The 17,342-nt window shown below is 40.5% G+C and overlaps 1 protein-coding gene across 2 annotated transcripts in view; it reads right to left on the reverse strand.

The window, feature by feature from the left end:
• Positions 1–1,148: 1,148 nt before the first annotated feature.
• LOC121725884 (UHRF1-binding protein 1-like) overlaps positions 1,149–17,342 on the reverse strand; it is a 28,344-nt gene continuing 12,150 nt past the window's right edge. The window contains exons 11-30 of one of the 2 annotated variants that reach the window (XM_042113042.1): positions 15,225–15,336; positions 14,829–14,920; positions 14,103–14,238; positions 13,614–13,783; positions 13,150–13,264; positions 11,985–12,119; positions 11,224–11,393; positions 10,777–10,952; positions 10,364–10,509; positions 9,827–9,967; positions 9,542–9,710; positions 8,799–8,916; positions 8,387–8,521; positions 7,587–7,598; positions 6,662–6,790; positions 6,132–6,275; positions 4,439–4,588; positions 3,739–3,872; positions 2,833–2,944; positions 1,149–2,222 (exon numbers count right to left, since the gene is read on the reverse strand). In XM_042113042.1, the coding sequence (XP_041968976.1) occupies positions 2,187–2,222; positions 2,833–2,944; positions 3,739–3,872; positions 4,439–4,588; positions 6,132–6,275; positions 6,662–6,790; positions 7,587–7,598; positions 8,387–8,521; positions 8,799–8,916; positions 9,542–9,710; positions 9,827–9,967; positions 10,364–10,509; positions 10,777–10,952; positions 11,224–11,393; positions 11,985–12,119; positions 13,150–13,264; positions 13,614–13,783; positions 14,103–14,238; positions 14,829–14,920; positions 15,225–15,336 (2,532 nt within the window). In that variant the 3' untranslated portion in view covers positions 1,149–2,186. The remainder of the gene's footprint in view (positions 2,223–2,832; positions 2,945–3,738; positions 3,873–4,438; positions 4,589–6,131; positions 6,276–6,661; positions 6,791–7,586; positions 7,599–8,386; positions 8,522–8,798; positions 8,917–9,541; positions 9,711–9,826; positions 9,968–10,363; positions 10,510–10,776; positions 10,953–11,223; positions 11,394–11,984; positions 12,120–13,149; positions 13,265–13,613; positions 13,784–14,102; positions 14,239–14,828; positions 14,921–15,224; positions 15,337–17,342) is intronic. The other variant, XM_042113043.1, reaches the window with a different exon arrangement.

The raw sequence follows: 17,342 nt of genomic DNA on the forward strand, positions 1-17,342 counted from the left end.
CACTAGTTATTTAAGACTTTAAGTACTTACTCATCTTATACGAAACCTTAAAATGAGCATAAATTTGAAAATAGAGAAATGTGTAGAGAAACTCTTGTGATGATGATATCAGTTCGTACCGAAATGCGACGCGGCGCAGCCATTTTAAGAGAGCGATTCTGGGTGGAACTTGCATTACGCAATATTCGCTTCACTGCGGCAGCTCGAAATTCAAACTCTGCTAATCCAAAGTCTTTATGTGTTTTGAACAGTGACGGATTAAGACTACTTGATGCCCAAAGCAATCCATGCCTGTGGGCCCACCTACCCGTATGTCAACGAGAATCGGTCTTTAAACGTTTACCGTCTAATAAAATTTTACCGTCGAAAAATAACTAAATTCACAACAAGAAGACTAGGAATTATATAAGAACCCATTCCTTTAGCGCACAGTGTACAATAAACTTTGGTACGCAGGCACCATAAGTAGCCAAACCATCGGTACCTAACTATTAATTACATAAAAAGAAAAAAAAAGAATGTAAATAATTTAATCTAACCTGGCCGTGTTACACTAAAATATATTACTTTCACTAACAAATTTGTGGCACACACAATAACTATATCATATTATGTAAAATACTTATAAAATTCCACTATTCTCACATGTATGTGATGTATCTTATAAAAGTATGTTCCTTACATTTACGTCAATTCAAAAGTTTTCTCACTATAGTTTTTTTTACGAAATGTTAGAATGATAATAATTTATTTTAAAGGCTTATTTCAACAGCGCATGAAATCCGCTTGTCGAGATTCGAGCCATTTTTTTCTAATCAACTACCTAAATCTCATTTTGAGTATGCATTTTAAAGGCTCTCAGATAAAAATAATTGTGATTTGTACTAAACTATATATAATATATATACTTTTTCAGTTATGGCAAATAAAATTGTTAATTTGTAAAATATTATTTGTATTTCGTTTGCAATATTTTACCCATGTATAACAGTTTTCTGATATTTCGTGATGCTTGTGTTCATAATATCAAATGGCATCTCTTATAAGAACAAATACTTTCAGTTGTCGGGGGTAAAATAATTACGAACTGCTTTTAATCAAAATATAGCAATAGGCGGGTCCACACCAAGCGAGCCGCGTCTCGCGCGGCATGCGCCGAACGCTCGCTTGGTGTGGACGTTGTTAGCCCGAGGCGGGCGCATGCTCACGCTCGGGCGAGCGCGCGCGCGTCCGAGCCGAGCGGTGTCGGTTTTTTGAAATGCTCAAAGGCGCCTCAGTCGTTTGCCGCGCGCAATGTGGACGTCACATGTTTTGGTACCATCGTGTCTTTGTGCTCAACTGAGCGGCTCGGGCTGTTCGAGCGAGGCAACCTTGCTGTGTACGCCCGTCCGCCTCGCCCTCGGCGAGCATGCCTCGGCCGCGGCGGCTCGCTTGGTGTGGACCCGCCTATTAACATCACAGTCAAACAATAAAAACTATAATTAAAAAAATAAAACAAAATCATTACATTCGATAATCGATTGCTAAAATTGGAAATGTGTGTGGCGTATTTTACAAATCGCCAAATCGAATAACTTTCAAAATAATGTTTACTACTTGAAAGTTCAAGAATATAATGTGATGGAAATCAGTAGCACTATATTTGGGTCGGGGATGAAAGAGAAATTTGGCTATTGACCGAGCGTTGCTCGTCTCTTTTACTCGCGCACGAACATATTGTTTACTCGTTTTCAAAGTTATAATATTTTCGTACGCAAGAGTAAAGGATCATCGATAGGTCAATGGTTGAATTTCTATTCCGCGATAGCAACAGTTACTAGCATTGCGACAAGTATAGCACTGTAATATTTTTAGTTTTCTTAACGGGTGCCTAAATGCGAAGATTTTACACTTGGACCATCTGCATTATTTGTAATCAATAGTAGCAGGAGTACTGGCGGCGAGTTTGAAGCATCAAAATAATTTCGCACTATAGCGCGTTTCATTTCGCATCATGGGCGCTTCATTTATCAATTTCGCACTATTGCAAGGGCGCCTTATGTATTTCACTGTATTTACAGCTGGTCACATGACGTATAAGAATAGGGCTTCACATAAAGTCTGTTTCATATAGCGGGTCGTGTTCAAGTGTTTTTGTCGCCGCAGCAGGCGGTGCAGTCGAGACACTGCGGCGCGCCGCGCGACCGCTACCTCTTGCCGCGACATCCACCAGATATCTGCTCCTGAAATATTTTACAACGTTGTAATTGTAGAGACAAAAGTTGTAACTGTAGAGATAAAAAAGGAACATTATTTTAACTCCCGTTTTGTGTATTTAGTTCTTGGAAAGAGAACCAAAAATCAATACATCTTAGAGGTGACGACTACGACTATTTAGTTTCAGTGTTCATTCAAGCATTCAAGTATGTCGTAACGCAGATTAATGATTTCAGACCCCTCTCTTCCCGTAACGCAATGTAACATTTTACCCCCTCTCCTTTGAAACATTACATAACATTTTTAACCCTTTTTAATTTAATGTTGCGAAAATTCTACATTTACACTTTGCGTAAGATATTGTTTATATGGAACAACATCCACGTAATTCTTGGAAAGATTAACGCCTGCCTTACATAAATAATACTCGAGCGCCCCTTCTTCGCAAAATTATCAAGCGCTTATCTCAAACTTAGCTGCTAAGGGCCTGTTTCACCACTTCCTGATAAGTGACGAATAGGCTATCAGATCAAGTATGGAGCATCTGTCAAAAAAAGTTATTAAAGCCTATTCGGCACTTTATCAGAAAGTGGTGAAACAGGCCCTAAATGTTCAAAAATATATAGCAACGTGTACCTGCAGCAGTCGCACGGTCTCTAGCAGCTGGTGTTTGTCGGCGAGCAGCGCGGCGGCCTCCTGCTGCGCCGCGTGCACGCACTGCCGCAATACGCTCGCCTCCTCCACTTTACTTTAGTTAAGTTAATCAGGGTTAGTTAAAATAATAAGTAGTTTCGGATGATTCAGGTTACCGCTTAGTCAGCAATTATTTTGATGCCTACAACCACGATGCGATCCACCATTTTGTCTTGGCACTGCATAAACAAAATACTTGCTGATTTAGCAACAACTCGAATTATTTGGACTGAACTGGAATGGATAGGTAAGCAGATGTTTGGATATTGAGTACCATATTATTTACCTTGCTCACCTTTACATTTTACTCAAGATTATTTGTAAAGCATTATAAGTTAACCTCTATTCTGCGTACGCCGTGCGAATCTGCGAAACGTCGTTTGCGAAGAGTTCACGTCGACGTCGACTGAGACGACGTTCGCGCGGCGTATCTCAGAAATTTATAAAAATATCCCAATATCAAACACACAAACATATATTTAGAATTATCATAAAACACGCACATTATATCTAAATCACATAAAAACGTGATATTTTGTAAATAAACTATGAAGTGTACGCGATTCTCTAACATTTTTTCATTTATTGTTTTTTACCCTTCTTCTTTTGTATAGACTAAAGTAAAAGACGTGTGTGGCAAGCTTGAAAAATTGTCTTTATTTCTGAATACTACACTCCTTTGCCTCCATACAGCATATATTTGTGAATCAATGAACAAATCGGTAAAAAAATAACTGGTTTTTATGTATGTGTGCGTGTGCTTCTCAACCAAGATGGCGGACAATACTACAACCAGACTCTCGGACAGTGTAAAACTCTAAGCTTAAACTAATTTTACAGATAACTTACGCTCTCAAATCCCTATTGTCCTCTGCGATCCGGCTCAGCGTGACCATCCTCTTCCTTAGCTCCTCGTTCTCTCTAGCCAGGCGCTCCACCTCCTGAGCCGCCTGATGGTTGACATCGGGCGTGGTGGGGGTGACCTGGGGTTTAAAAATTCAATAATTATACACTTTTCTTCCACTTTTCCACTTTATTATTTTAAATTTTTTCGACAAAATCATCATCAGGTGTAGCGAGACACCTGAAGACTATTTTGTTGAAACCGGTCGTGTAAAATAATAACTTTGTAAAAATCTAAAATAATAAAGTGGAAAAGTGTATTTTTTTAATTGAACATGAATTTCCACCAAGAAGTTATAGTACAGCTTGTCAAGAACTACTGGACGCCGAACATAATCATTTTTAAATCACATAAAAAGTTAAAAAAAAACCTTGTAGTACAGTCCTCGTTGACTACGGAACCCTATAAGGAAAGCCGACCAAACGACGTAGGTCCAGGCCTAGGAATCAACTTCTCTGATAGTAGTATGTACTATCAGAGAAGGTGATTCCTATGCAAATCGGGGACCTAAGTAGTTTGTTTGCGTTACGTCAAACCCAGCTGACAGATCACAATTAACATTGAATTGACATATTCGACCAAATAACGTTGGTCTGTCAATTGCACAGGAATCAACTTCCTCGATGGTACATTGAATATCGTGACCTGGGGGGGTCCGAGGTGGATGACCCCGTCGTCCGCGCGGCGCAGCTTCAGCGTGGTGAGGTCGAGGTCGAGCGGCTGCGGCGGGGGCGAGGATATGGACCGTGGCGCTCGGTCCTCGATCAGGTGCAGTCTCATGTTCTCTATTAACACCTGTAATAAATCAGATATTGCTACTACCAATAATAAAAACTAAGGAGACGTAACTCCCATACTTCAATCGTTTTGAATTTGGTTCTTTTTCGAACACTAATAAGTATGATAATAGCTACGAAACACAAACATTCAAATTTAGGAAATAAAATAAAGCCGTTGACAATAATTCTCACATTGTATAGAAATACAAAATTGTGTACCGAATACATGCATAAAGCATGCATGTATTCGGGTCACATTTTGTCGCGGACAAAATTTTTGACACAGTTACTCTTCTTTAGTTTTTATTATTCGTAGTATTGCTAGTTTTCGAACTTCAAATGTCGCCAGAACCGTTTGTTTTGCAGGGAAAAGCCTTTCCCGTAATTTATAAAACACAAGATGTTGCCCGTAAATTTGTTGCAAATGCGTGTGTGTAGTGTAAGGACTGGGCATTTGCAATTAAATATCTCTTATCTCCTTTCCCAGGATTCAAAGGATTGAAAATCCTTATTATAGTTTGTGCGTTTTATGATGATCTGGGTGACGCATTATAATTGACAATAGTAGGGAAGTTACCTAAGAAAATTAATCGATAATTTAAAAATATCGAATCACTTCGTAAAGAAATTGCAATCGAAATTATCGATTTCGTACTGAAGTTTCAGAGTGGCGACGGCGATTTAAAATGGCCGCCCTTTTTATCGATTTGATTTCGATTCAACAGTGTCAATCTCTATTGGCATAAGTTCCATTTCATGCATCTGACATTTTTCAAATATTTTCGTAACAATAATTTTCACATTTCACAATTATAGGAAACATTTGTTTTTGTAGATGGAATATAATTTATTTCATTTTAATTTTTTTTGTTTTCTTGTAAAAAAAAACCCGTAGCAAGAAATATGAGAAGTGTCACCCATATCATCTTAAAACGCACAAACTATAATATCATTAATATCAGTTCAGCAGTTTGAATGGCCTATATTACACGTAATTATCATGATTCCGTGATAATATTCATGGTGTAAGAGGCCGAATCGCAGAATCATGATAATATCACAGACATTTTAAAAATTCTTGAAATCCACGCGATACTGGGGGCCGTAGCTTCCACAGATTATGCGATACGCGTAATACGCCCCAATGTCACTCAAGAGATAAACAAGTAAGTATAGATTTGATGCCATTGGAGTTGGATGATCATAACACATGCAGGAACCGTAGCGTATTATGTATAGTTCACAAACAGAATGTCAGTAAGCAGTACTTAAAGTTTAAACTTGTCTAAGGATTATACTAAGAATGTTTGTTAAAGCGGCACCTATTGTAGTGTATAAAGCTGGTTTCAGACTACGCTACAATTTAATAGCATATAGTATATACAAATATCGCGCACCAATCACCATACATTGTTAAGGACACGTTCACACTGTACTGTACTATATATTATTGGCTTGCTGTACGCTAGGCATGTTGCGCGATATTCTTGTGCTATGAGCTATATACTATATGCTATTATATTAAAGCGTAGTCTGAAACCCGCTTATATGAAACTCACATCAAGCGGCATGGGCGGCAGTATGACCTCGTCCTCTATGAACTCGGAGAGAGCCAGCGCGGTGCTCATGTTGAGGTCGAGGCTGAGGTCTCGAAGACGAGCTTCCATCAGCTCCTCGAACGGCGCCAAACCGGTGGGTTCGCCCTTCGAGAGAAATTATTTGTTTTAAATAAATTAGAGACGACTCTGTGGGAGCTTTTAAGTAATACCTTTACGCAATTTTTATTAGACATCCCTGTATCATTTTCAATTAACGACAACATTTTTGATTATTTATTGTGCAGTCATTTAAAAAAAAAAAACGTTTTAATTCTTTACAAATAATTTTTGTGACAAATATTAGATGTGCAAGCTACAGTGGTCAGTGGCTATTCACCTATCACTATTCTTATAATTCAATAAATCCTTCTTACTATTTTTCAATGTTGGCCAATACTGCCTTATTATATAACAATAGCGAACAGATTTAAAAATAGATTAATAAAATATGATTTGACTATCTATTTTACGAATTTTGATAAATTGATCACCTTCTCATTAAGTATCCTGGGTAGCTCGTTTCTCGCGAGTTTCACGGCGATTTTGGGCTCAATCTTTCTCCTCTCGTACTCGTCCGTCGACGGCTCCGACCACGCGCGGGCACGCATCGAGAACTTGTTCTGTTGGGGTGATGTTTATTCAGAAAGATATTGACGTAAAATAGTAGGTAGCATGCAACACTAACATATATTATCAAGGCACATTCGATTGATACCAAAACCCTTTACAACATTTTGATGTAACTAAATGATATACGATTAAATACAGCGGTCGACGAATGCACCTCAAAATTATGCATATAAATTAGACATACTGGCTATTCTATTAATTGCTTATCAATTACATTTATCAAATACAAAAATTTATAAAAGCAAGAAAACGAATAATAATAGCAACACATTTTAATACAATAAGCTAGCTTTTATCATACAAAAATTAGCAGTTAAATAGCAAAATAATACCCATACATGCAACATGCTAAGAAGCAAAAAATAAACTTAGTTTTGAGCAGTCACAGAGAATACCTATTTTGGTTATTGTGTGGTTAGCTCACTTCTGTATTATTGCAAGTTTGATTTCCACTATTACAATTTCTATAATTGTTTGCAGCATTTTATACGTATGTATTTACATAATTTTTCGTAGAAATGATAAACTAAATTAAAAGCAAAATGTGTCAAGCAATGCATGCTACAAAAATAAATAACGCAAATTTTGAAAGCATTTTAAAAGATACATCTGACTTTATTTTCAAATGATCTAATAGAATTACAGGAGATTAAAGTTTACTACTCTATTCACATGTATCTTTCTCATTCATTCACGGACAAACCCCCTTGGCTACGACACAAAACCTCTACATCTAAATGTAACTCGCACTGAAAGAAACCACTACGGTGTCAGAGCTCCAAATACCTTGAGCCGAATCTTTCGTTCACGATAGCCGAGCGGGCGGAGTTGCCATAGAGAAAAAAGACACAGAGACAACATAGTTAGAAAGAGACGGATGCATTCGATCGAATTACATCGTCGACACATCGAGGTCTCATGAGATACAACGATTGTACGGTGATCATGCAACGCCGCTCTGCCATAGATTAAACGTGGCGTCGTACAGTGGACTAATATTTTAAATAAGTAAATAAAACTACGGTCGAATGAGACAAAACTAAGTAGGAAAAATATTCACTTTTTTATCACTTAATCCATGGCAAAAGCTTTTAAAAACAATGAACAAAATTGTGTTTATCACATGCTTGAAAAAACATTTTTTGACGATAGGAAATGTAAAAATATGATTGGAGAGACAAAAAATTATACTTTTTGACATTTGAAATGGTTTAAACAGTGATACAAATCATCATAAATGCGTTTTTTTACTGGCCCGTACTTTTTGTACCTGCGCACACATGATTCATATCAATGTTTGTGACATCAGTATGAGGTTAAAAATTTTAATTAATAATTTTGTACATTACAATGAATAATATGTAATTACTTTTTCGGTGACCTAAAATTGATAAATTTTATTTTAATAATGCCTATTCCAACCAATTAATTTTATAATCTACAGTACTTATTATGTATTGTTTATCTTCTTATAAAACGTTTCTCCGGACTGACACATTCTATGATCATTTAATATGTTTGCTATCATAATAATTTTTATCTAGAATGTATGTTTATGTATGTATGTTTGTATATCTCGTCCGTACCTGGAACTCGTCCCAGGGTATGGCGGGGCACTCGTCGATGGCCACGTCGTCGGCCACGAGCCGCATGACGGAGCGGCCGGTCGTGCTCTGCTGTACGAGATGGATGTTGGACAACCGGAACGTGCATGTTGATATCTGTACAAAAAGTTTATCTATGACAACGTGAGTAAAGATTTGCAATGATAACATTAGTACGCCTTGCTCACTGCCATAAATTAATCTGCCAGTCACCTACGGCTTATTAATTTTTTTCTGGCCTCGTCCAATGTACGTGATAGCCATATTTTCTATTTTCGCATCACACTCGCACGAGTAAAAGAGACAAGTAGCTATGGCTCATGTACTGTTTTAAATCTGCACAGTCAACAATGGCAACATCTTTTACTACTAACAGCTATGAGCTACCACTTACCAAGTCTCTCCGCTTGCAGGAGCTAGTGAGGGAATGCTCGCTGGGGGAGGAGGATCGCTCCACGACCTCCGCGGCCATCTCTACACCCACACTCGCCGCACGTCCGTGCTCGAATTCACTAAAAAAAAGTTTTTTTTTTTACCAGCCGGGCTGGCCAACGGTGGCGCAGGATGCAGAAAATGGAAGACTCTGATGGAGGCCTTTGCCCAGCAGTGGGACAGCATAGGCTCACGAAAACATGTTTTGGACTGATTTCCTCCTTGTGGACCTTTTTTTTATGAAATAAGGGGGCAAACGAGCAAACGGGTCACCTGATGGAAAGCAACTTCCGTCGCCCATGGACACTCGCAGCATCAGAAGAGCTGCAAGTGCGTTGCCGGCCTTTTAAAAGGGAATAGAGTAATAGGGGAGGGTAGGGATGGAAAGGGAAGGGAATAGGGTAGGGTAGGGAAGGGAATAGGGGAGGGTAGGGAAGGGAATAGGCTAGAGGATTGGGCTTCCGGTAAACTCACTCACTCGGTGAAACACAGCGCAAGCGGTGTTTCACGCCGGTTTTCTGTGAGAACGTGGTATTTCTCCGGTCGAGTCGGCCCTTTCGTGCCGAAGCATGGCTCTCCCACGTATAATACATTGGCTATGACGCGTAAGAATTATTACGACGTTCAATGTTTCGAGATAAAATTATTAAGGTCCCGCATCGCTTGTTAGTGCTGCAGTGACGTCACACCTGCCCCCATACTCACTGGAAGGCGAGGTCGGCCAGGTCGGGCGACTCGGCGGCGAGGCCGACAACCACGTAGCGGTCGCTGTCGGAGCTGGCGGTGGAGGCGGCGTCGCTGCGCTCGTCGCGCGTCAGCGCCGCGTCAAGCGACGCCGCCAACGACGATAGACCGCGACGCACCGACGTTAGACCTACAAAGTCAATAACTTGAGGCTGATCTGTCTTTCGAATGAAGCCATCTTCAAAGCATCATCATCATCGATAATGATATTTATTTATTCTTAATTTATAAATATTATATTAGTACCTCCAAAGTTAAGTCCGGGGCTTGGTGGGGCCACTTCCTCGGCGGGCAGCGGCGGGGCGCTGAAGATGTCGACGGATGCCTGCGTCGCCAGCAGCCCGCTATCCCGCTCCAGCATAGACGGCGCCATTGTTGACTCTGATCCTGCACATAATATAATATGGTTTTTGAGTTTTTCTTTATCTAAATAAAGATGAACACTAGTGACAATATTACATCCTTATGCGAATAAGAGATAAGTGAATTTTGACGTGAAATTCTGTAATGTATGGACATATGTATGTACATACTTTGGGCACGGTGGAATTATAAATGCTTTTTGTAATATTATGGTATTGGTATTTTACTTAGATTTTTTTAAAATTGATTATGGGAAGCAAAAATATACTATTTATTTCATCATTTTAGCAAGAGAAATAAAGACATTAAATAATATATCTAATCGACTGTTTCGGTAACATAAAAAAGTGATGCTTGAAATAGCACGACCAGGCTTTTCTTATCTGCGTCCCAACTTTTTCATCATCTGCCGTGACTTACCTATCCTCAAATCCTGCAGGCTGGAGGTGTCAAGCGGGACGCTGGGCACGCTGTCGACGTCCCGCGAGGACTCCTGGCCGGGGCAGCTGGTCGGCAGCACCAGCGTCAGCTCCACCGACGGCACTACCACCGCCGCTACCAGGGACCTGGTGGTAGTATTTGAAGCGGTCGTTTCAGATGTTGCTTGCAACTTTGTTGAGCCGAAAATCGTTCGCGCTAGACGTGCAATTTTCCAGAATTAAAACTACCATAAAATGACCCGAGGCTTAAAGGACCTATGTATTAAATTTTTTCGGAATCGGTTGACCGTTTTAACACTCGCGACGTTGCTCTGAGTATTGACCTTAAAACCTTTGATTTGACCTCGAAGGAAGAACGAAGGAGGAGGAGCGGCCGACGAGCTAGTAACTCACCCCTGGTCCGCGCCAGGCATCCTGGCGGCCTGGTGGGAGAGCCAGGCGGCCAGCTCGCTGACCCGCTCCAGCTGGCGCAGCAGGAACAGCAGCTGGTAGTGGTTCACCTGCACGCCGCACAGCCCGCCCGCGCGACACAGCGCCCAGATGCGATCGAAGCCGTTCTCGAAACATATCTGCAAAGAGTTTACACTTCAGAGTGCGCTGTGGTAGCCTAAAGTTTAGGTTACGTACGGCTTATTCCTAAAACTGTACGTAAACTATACAAATACCAATTTAAAATTAATATTGGATCATAAAAACATTTTATTTAGAATATTATACTGCTTATATTCATGGTTTTGTAGCGCACTTTGTATTCGTTAGGTATAACGAACAGCAAAATATGACAATTAAATTCTCTAATTTAAGTTAACATACTACCACTTATTTCCATGTGTACCGTACCCATGCAGTAAAGGGCGTGGCATCGAGCAGAGGGCTGGGCTTGTAGTTGGTGGCGCGCGCGCCGCAGAAGTCCGCCCACAGCGGTTCGGCGCGGGCACACCACACGCCGCGCGCCTCGCGCCACAGCAGAGAACCGTGCGTGGCTGTACCGCGATCTATGTCGTCCAGCTCTAACACATAAAGAAATTAGGATTTTTAAATTTCGCGACGATATAAATATTGAATAATTATTAATAATTACTTTAAAAAAATTTAAGGCATTTTAATGATAAAATAAGCTATTTATTGCATTATTTGTTGTGACCTGTAGCCTAGATCTACAGGCAATGAAGCTGCGCGTCCACCGGGCCGGAATCGGAGCGTACGGTGCGTATTTGTCAGGCGCAGAAATTACGTTCTAGTCACTAGTGCACGCAGTATCATAGAAATCAATACAAAGCAACAAATCCATCTGCTGCCGATTCCGATCCGATTGCACGTCCAACGGATTGGAAAACGGACGGAAGGCTCACTTGCGTCAGTCTTCCAAATGCTTTGTCAAAATTCAAGAAGAGATGCTCTCTCTTCAAAGGCCGGCAACGCACCTGCATTTCTTCTAATGTTTCGAGTGTCCACGGGCGACGGTAGTTGATTTCTATCGGGATATCCATTTACTCCCTTATTTTATTTAAAAAGTATCATACTTTCTCTTTGAAACGAATGAGAAAACGTGATAATATTTAATTCGCGTAATTTAAACTTAGATACACAATAGTACTCACGGTCAGCGTGCAGTAGGAACTGTTCGTGCAACGGGTCGAGATCGTCTGGCGCGCTCGGGAACTGCCCCGCTGCGGGCGCGCCGCGACGCACGGCCGAGATTATCGCCGCTAAGTCCGCACGCGTGCCCGCTCCGGCTGTGTGACATTTATGATATGACTTTATACACCCGCAAGTCCGTTGTGTCAAATTCGTTGCGCGAGAACATTTTCCGGGATAAAAAGTATCCTACGTCTGTTCCCGGGACTCGAGGTATCTCCATACCAAATATCAGCAATATTGGTTCAGCGGTTTGGGCATGAGGAGCTAAAGACACATTTTCGCTTTTATAATATTAAGTATGAATGTTTTTCTTCTTCTGTTAAAATATATGTGTAAAATCATTATGTAAAACTAATTTAAATAAAATGAGTTTTGAATACAAAAAGGCAAAACAAAAAGAACGCCCGTGCAGAGCAAACGCGTCAGAAGTGAAATTTGTGACGGCGTCGTGACGCAATTGTTTTTTATTTCGACTCTCTTTTTAACCGACTTCAAAAAAGGAGGTTATTAATTCGACGCGTATGTATGTAATATTTCCAGAACTGCCCAGTTTTCGTATATGTTAGTCTATATCAGCGCCTGAGCAAATGTGCCAAATTTCAAAAGTGTATGAGTATGTATGTATGTTTTTATGTTTGTGTTCGCACATCTCCGGAACTGCAAGTCCGATGTAAGTGATTCTTTTTTTGTTGTACTAGGCATTAATCAACTTATGGAATACTCAATACTGCAAGTTTCATCAAAATCGGTTCAGTCGTTTTTGAGATCGAGAATTTTAATTCTTAATTACGTACAATTTTGAAGTCTGTTTTATCCCTCGATCGTGGGAATCGCATCGCAGACAATAGATTCTCAATTGTTATGCGGCAGCCGGGTGCCACTTGGGGATTGATGGGTTAAAATACTATTATTCATGACGCGATCTGTAAATTTCACTATCAATGCGGTTTAAGAAGTTTGACGCCAAAAATACTCTACAAAGAGTTATGTCTTTAGAGTTCAGACAAAATACATATTATCTACATCACATTACATTGTAGCAAGATGTCTTGCAAGTAAAAACAGCTACGTTTGTTTCGGAAAAATAAAATTGAAAGTTTTTAGAGCTATGAATGCGTGACTTACTGGATCTGGCGGACTCGCGCACGTTGGTGAGCGTCGCGCGCGCCGAGCAGATGTGTAATTCTTTGGGCCGGTCACGCTGTTGCGATACGTGCTCTGGGCCCGCCTCTAGGACTATCTGTCACAAAAAAAAAGATAAACTATAACGAAAGCTATAAAAGTATATACGATAAACCTGTATAATATAGCGTACGGTGAACCCATGGTATAAGCTATATTATAATAGTTCGTCCTTATATGAAGGACGAACCGTTATAATGCTTATACCATTTTTTAAAGCGATATAATGGATTACATCAGGTGCGGTCAAGTTTGGTCACAGGGGTTCAACATACTCGTATTTTTCGACACGTGTATTCAATCAATAACAAATTATTCGTAAGCCTGAAATTGAGATGAGGTCTTCATTTTAGGCTGCGATCGCGCCTATATCCCTTTGCGTCATTGCCCACGCGCACGTCACTTACTTTTGGCATGATCGCCTCTGCTCGCACGTCGACGTACGTGGCACTATCCGAGGGATCGTCGGGCAGCGCGGCGGCGACGTGAGGCAGGAACGCACACAGCCACGTCACACTCGGCACGTCCACGCACACACGCACAGGCGACACCTGTACGTACAGCTTCGGCGCCGGCACTGAGGAACATTTGTCATTTGTATTTGTTGTCGGTACTTTGAAACGCGTCGAAGTTATTTCACGCTGTACAACTTTGAAAAATGGAGTGCCCAAATAAGTAAAATAATCTACGTGCTATGCACATCATAGGCTGTCATATCAACCACATAAAAAAAGTCAAAAGACACGTTTACAAAATGGCCTCAAAAAGACTCTTATGGTCAGTACTCACTATCGGTATTGCTCGATAGAGTAAAACCGTATGTGAGAACTTAGCGTTACGTTTGACTTGCCTAGCACTATAAATGGCATACAACTTTGCCTAAAATACAATCTTACCCGGGAAACACACGTCGCCAGGATAGTAGAAGAACGTGAGTTCGGCGTGCAGCAGGCCCGCGTCGCCAGGGAGCGTCGCTCGCTCCGCGCTCACCAGCGGCCGCGGCGCCTCGCGAGACCGGGAACCCGTCGACACCTGGTCACCCCCACAAGTTGTAGTAATTATTAGTAACTAGATGACTCCCAAAAGGATGGATGAGATTTGCCAGGGACAGAGACGAATGGAAGGAAATGGAGGAGGCCTATGTCGAAGGACAACCTGACTAAATGTGTTTTTCTTATTTTGCTATAAAAATTGTTGGTTATAATGGTTACATTCAGTGAATAAAAGCTTTATATATTATTTATTTAATAATATTATAGATGACACCCGCCACCTCCTTATCGCGCGGGAACCGTCAACTTTTCCGGGATGAAAAGTGTCCTATGTGATATGTCCTCTCCCGGAACTCAATGTTTCTTCATACCAAAGTTTTGGAAAATCGGTCTCTGGCTTGGGCGTGAAGACAGACAGACAGTTAGACAGTTAGAGATTATAATATCAGAATGAATCAATAGTCTTAACACGTCCTAACAAGAAGAACGTAGGGATTCGTAACACGTAGCGTCAGATCAGAACATTGATAGACAGATGACGGGCCTACGTACGTTTATTCAAAATGATTGTTTAGAAGCGTCATTTTTAAAACCACTAATATTGTTAATCAATACAATTATATAGCTCACCTTATTGACAGTGAAGTCGTCTATCCGCAGCACGAGGCACGTGGTCATCAGCTTGCCCAGCTGCTGGAGTATTCTAGTTCTCGTTGGAGATGCTGGAATGAAAAAGGATATTTAGAATAGTTTCAAAAATAAGTTAAGGCACCCTATTTTTGGCTCCTTAAAAGTTTACACGACAGAAAGTCCTATTTATTGATAATTTTGGAACAAAAGTCCCAGTTGCCAATAACTGGATGACATGCCAACGATTTTTTCCCTAAATAGCTTGCTTATTAAATTTTATGGGTTTTCCTTTGGAGTAACCAATGCAACAGCTTCAATTACTATTGTCAGTTCTAAATAAACATGTATTCAATATTATACTCAACTCTATTTGAAAGGATACATAGAACAATTTACCTTGTGAGGTAGGTGTGGTGGACGGAGCGTTGGAAGCACTGTTGTTGTTGGGAACACTCGGTTTGGAGCCGTTCGATACGTTCGTGTCACCATTGCCCATCGGCGGGGGAACCTGATAAAAATACTCTTTGTATTCTCGATTTCATGTCCATACTTCAATATTCATCGTTATAGTTTTTGTTCAAAATATAGTTAAAAGTTAAACCTATCCCGAATAAGCGAAAGGCTATGTGGCGGTACCCATAATTCACCTAAGATTCCTGCATCGCGCTATCGAAGTTTTCTGAGCGCGTCGGTATATATACGACAGCTAAAACGTATCACGTGGGCTCCGGCCTGACCGAGCATAACACCTCGCTCGGTCGGAAGATCTTCCTTTGGCCTCTACGCATTATACCCACATTGGTGACTCTCGACAGCAATTATGGACTAAAATATTACTTTAGACAAGTTAGAAATTATTTGAACTTAAAGGCAGTAAATATTATTTCATTTCTTTTTAAAGTTGTTTGGCGGGGGTTTTTTTAAATTTCTTAATTTAATTTTATTTCATACTTTTTAAACTTGTATTGGTTATAGTGCAGAATAATCATATTCTCATGATTACCATCTATCAATGTCCTTTTCAATGAGGCCGTTAATATGAGCCCAAATATAAAACCTCCACTTTGGGTTCATACGAAGCTCGGTTCCTAGGTATAGAATCCAGGTGATGCTGCAGCAGCAGCATGTAAATATTTACTGTCTATCTACATCTTACTGGTTGTCGCAATTAAAATAAGCCCAAACACGAAACCTCTGCTCTAAGTTGGCGAGGAGTTGGATATCCTATTGATTACCAGGTGATGCTGCAGCACCAGGTCAACTTTCCAGTAATATGTGTATATGTATATTGTATACTCACAAATGTCACGAACTAGAATGAAATATAAGACCTATCAAACGACAACAAATTGCTAACGGCCTTTCATGAACCAGATAAACCCTGATTGTCCAGCACTGAGCAGGCTGATGTTTTTTTTTTTATTTTATTAAATAAGGGGGCAAACGAGCAAACGGGTCACCTGATGGTAAGCAACTACCGTCGCCCATGGACACTCGCAACATCAGAAGAGCTGCAGGTGCGTTGCCGGCCTTTTAAGAGGTTATACGCTCTTTTCTTGAAGGTTTGCAGGTCGTATAGGCCCGGAAATACTGCTGGTGACAGTTCATTCCAGAGTTTTACAGTGCGCGGCAGAAAGTTACGCGAAAAACGCACTGTGGAAGACTGCCACTCATCAAGGTGATGAGGATGGTATGTTTTTCGCGTGGGACGATAGCGAAAAGTTGCAGGTGGTATGATTTCGAACAATTCCTCAGAGCACTCCCCGTGATACAACCGATAGAGGATGCAGAGTGAAGCTACATCTCGGCGTAATTCCAGGGGGTCCAAGCTGTTTGAAACACTATGGCAGTCAACAATTCGAGCAGCCCTTCGTTGGATACGATCCAGAGGGAGCAGTTGGTATTTTGGCGCCCCTGCCCAGAGATGAAACCAATATTCCATATGAGGCCGAACCTGCGCCCTGTAGAGTTGGTGATGAATTATAGCTAAGAACACTCTCGATCATGTCAGCTTTTAAACAAAAAAAAAACTAGATCAAAATCGGTCCACCCGTTTGGATGCTACGATGCCACGGACAGATACACACACAGACAAACAGACAGACAGACAGACATACACGTCAAACTTATAACACCCCTCTTTTTTGTCGGGGGTTAAAAATGAAAAAGTATGTGATTCGATATAACCTAAAATTGCATTATCAGTCAAGTCAATTTTATTTAAGTTGCATTTTATAAAGATATTAATTGAGTACCTAACTATCGTTTTAGTGTTGATGAATGATGAACCACCATGTTCTCAAAAACCCGACGACAAAACTTGCAGTGATAGTTTCATAGAATACCTATTTTATTTAAATCCAAAGTATCAGTGTTTTTGTAAATTTAGAGACTCCGATTTTCTCACAGAGTATTAATATTGTAAAAAATAAATGAAAACAAGATTTTTAAAACATTACATTTATTTTTTTCAAGTATAAAGTATTGCTTGTATTTTTGTTACTGATTAAAGCA

This window comes from Aricia agestis, chromosome 4 (assembly GCF_905147365.1).
Source record: "Aricia agestis chromosome 4, ilAriAges1.1, whole genome shotgun sequence".
NCBI classification, from domain to species: domain Eukaryota; kingdom Metazoa; phylum Arthropoda; class Insecta; order Lepidoptera; family Lycaenidae; genus Aricia; species Aricia agestis.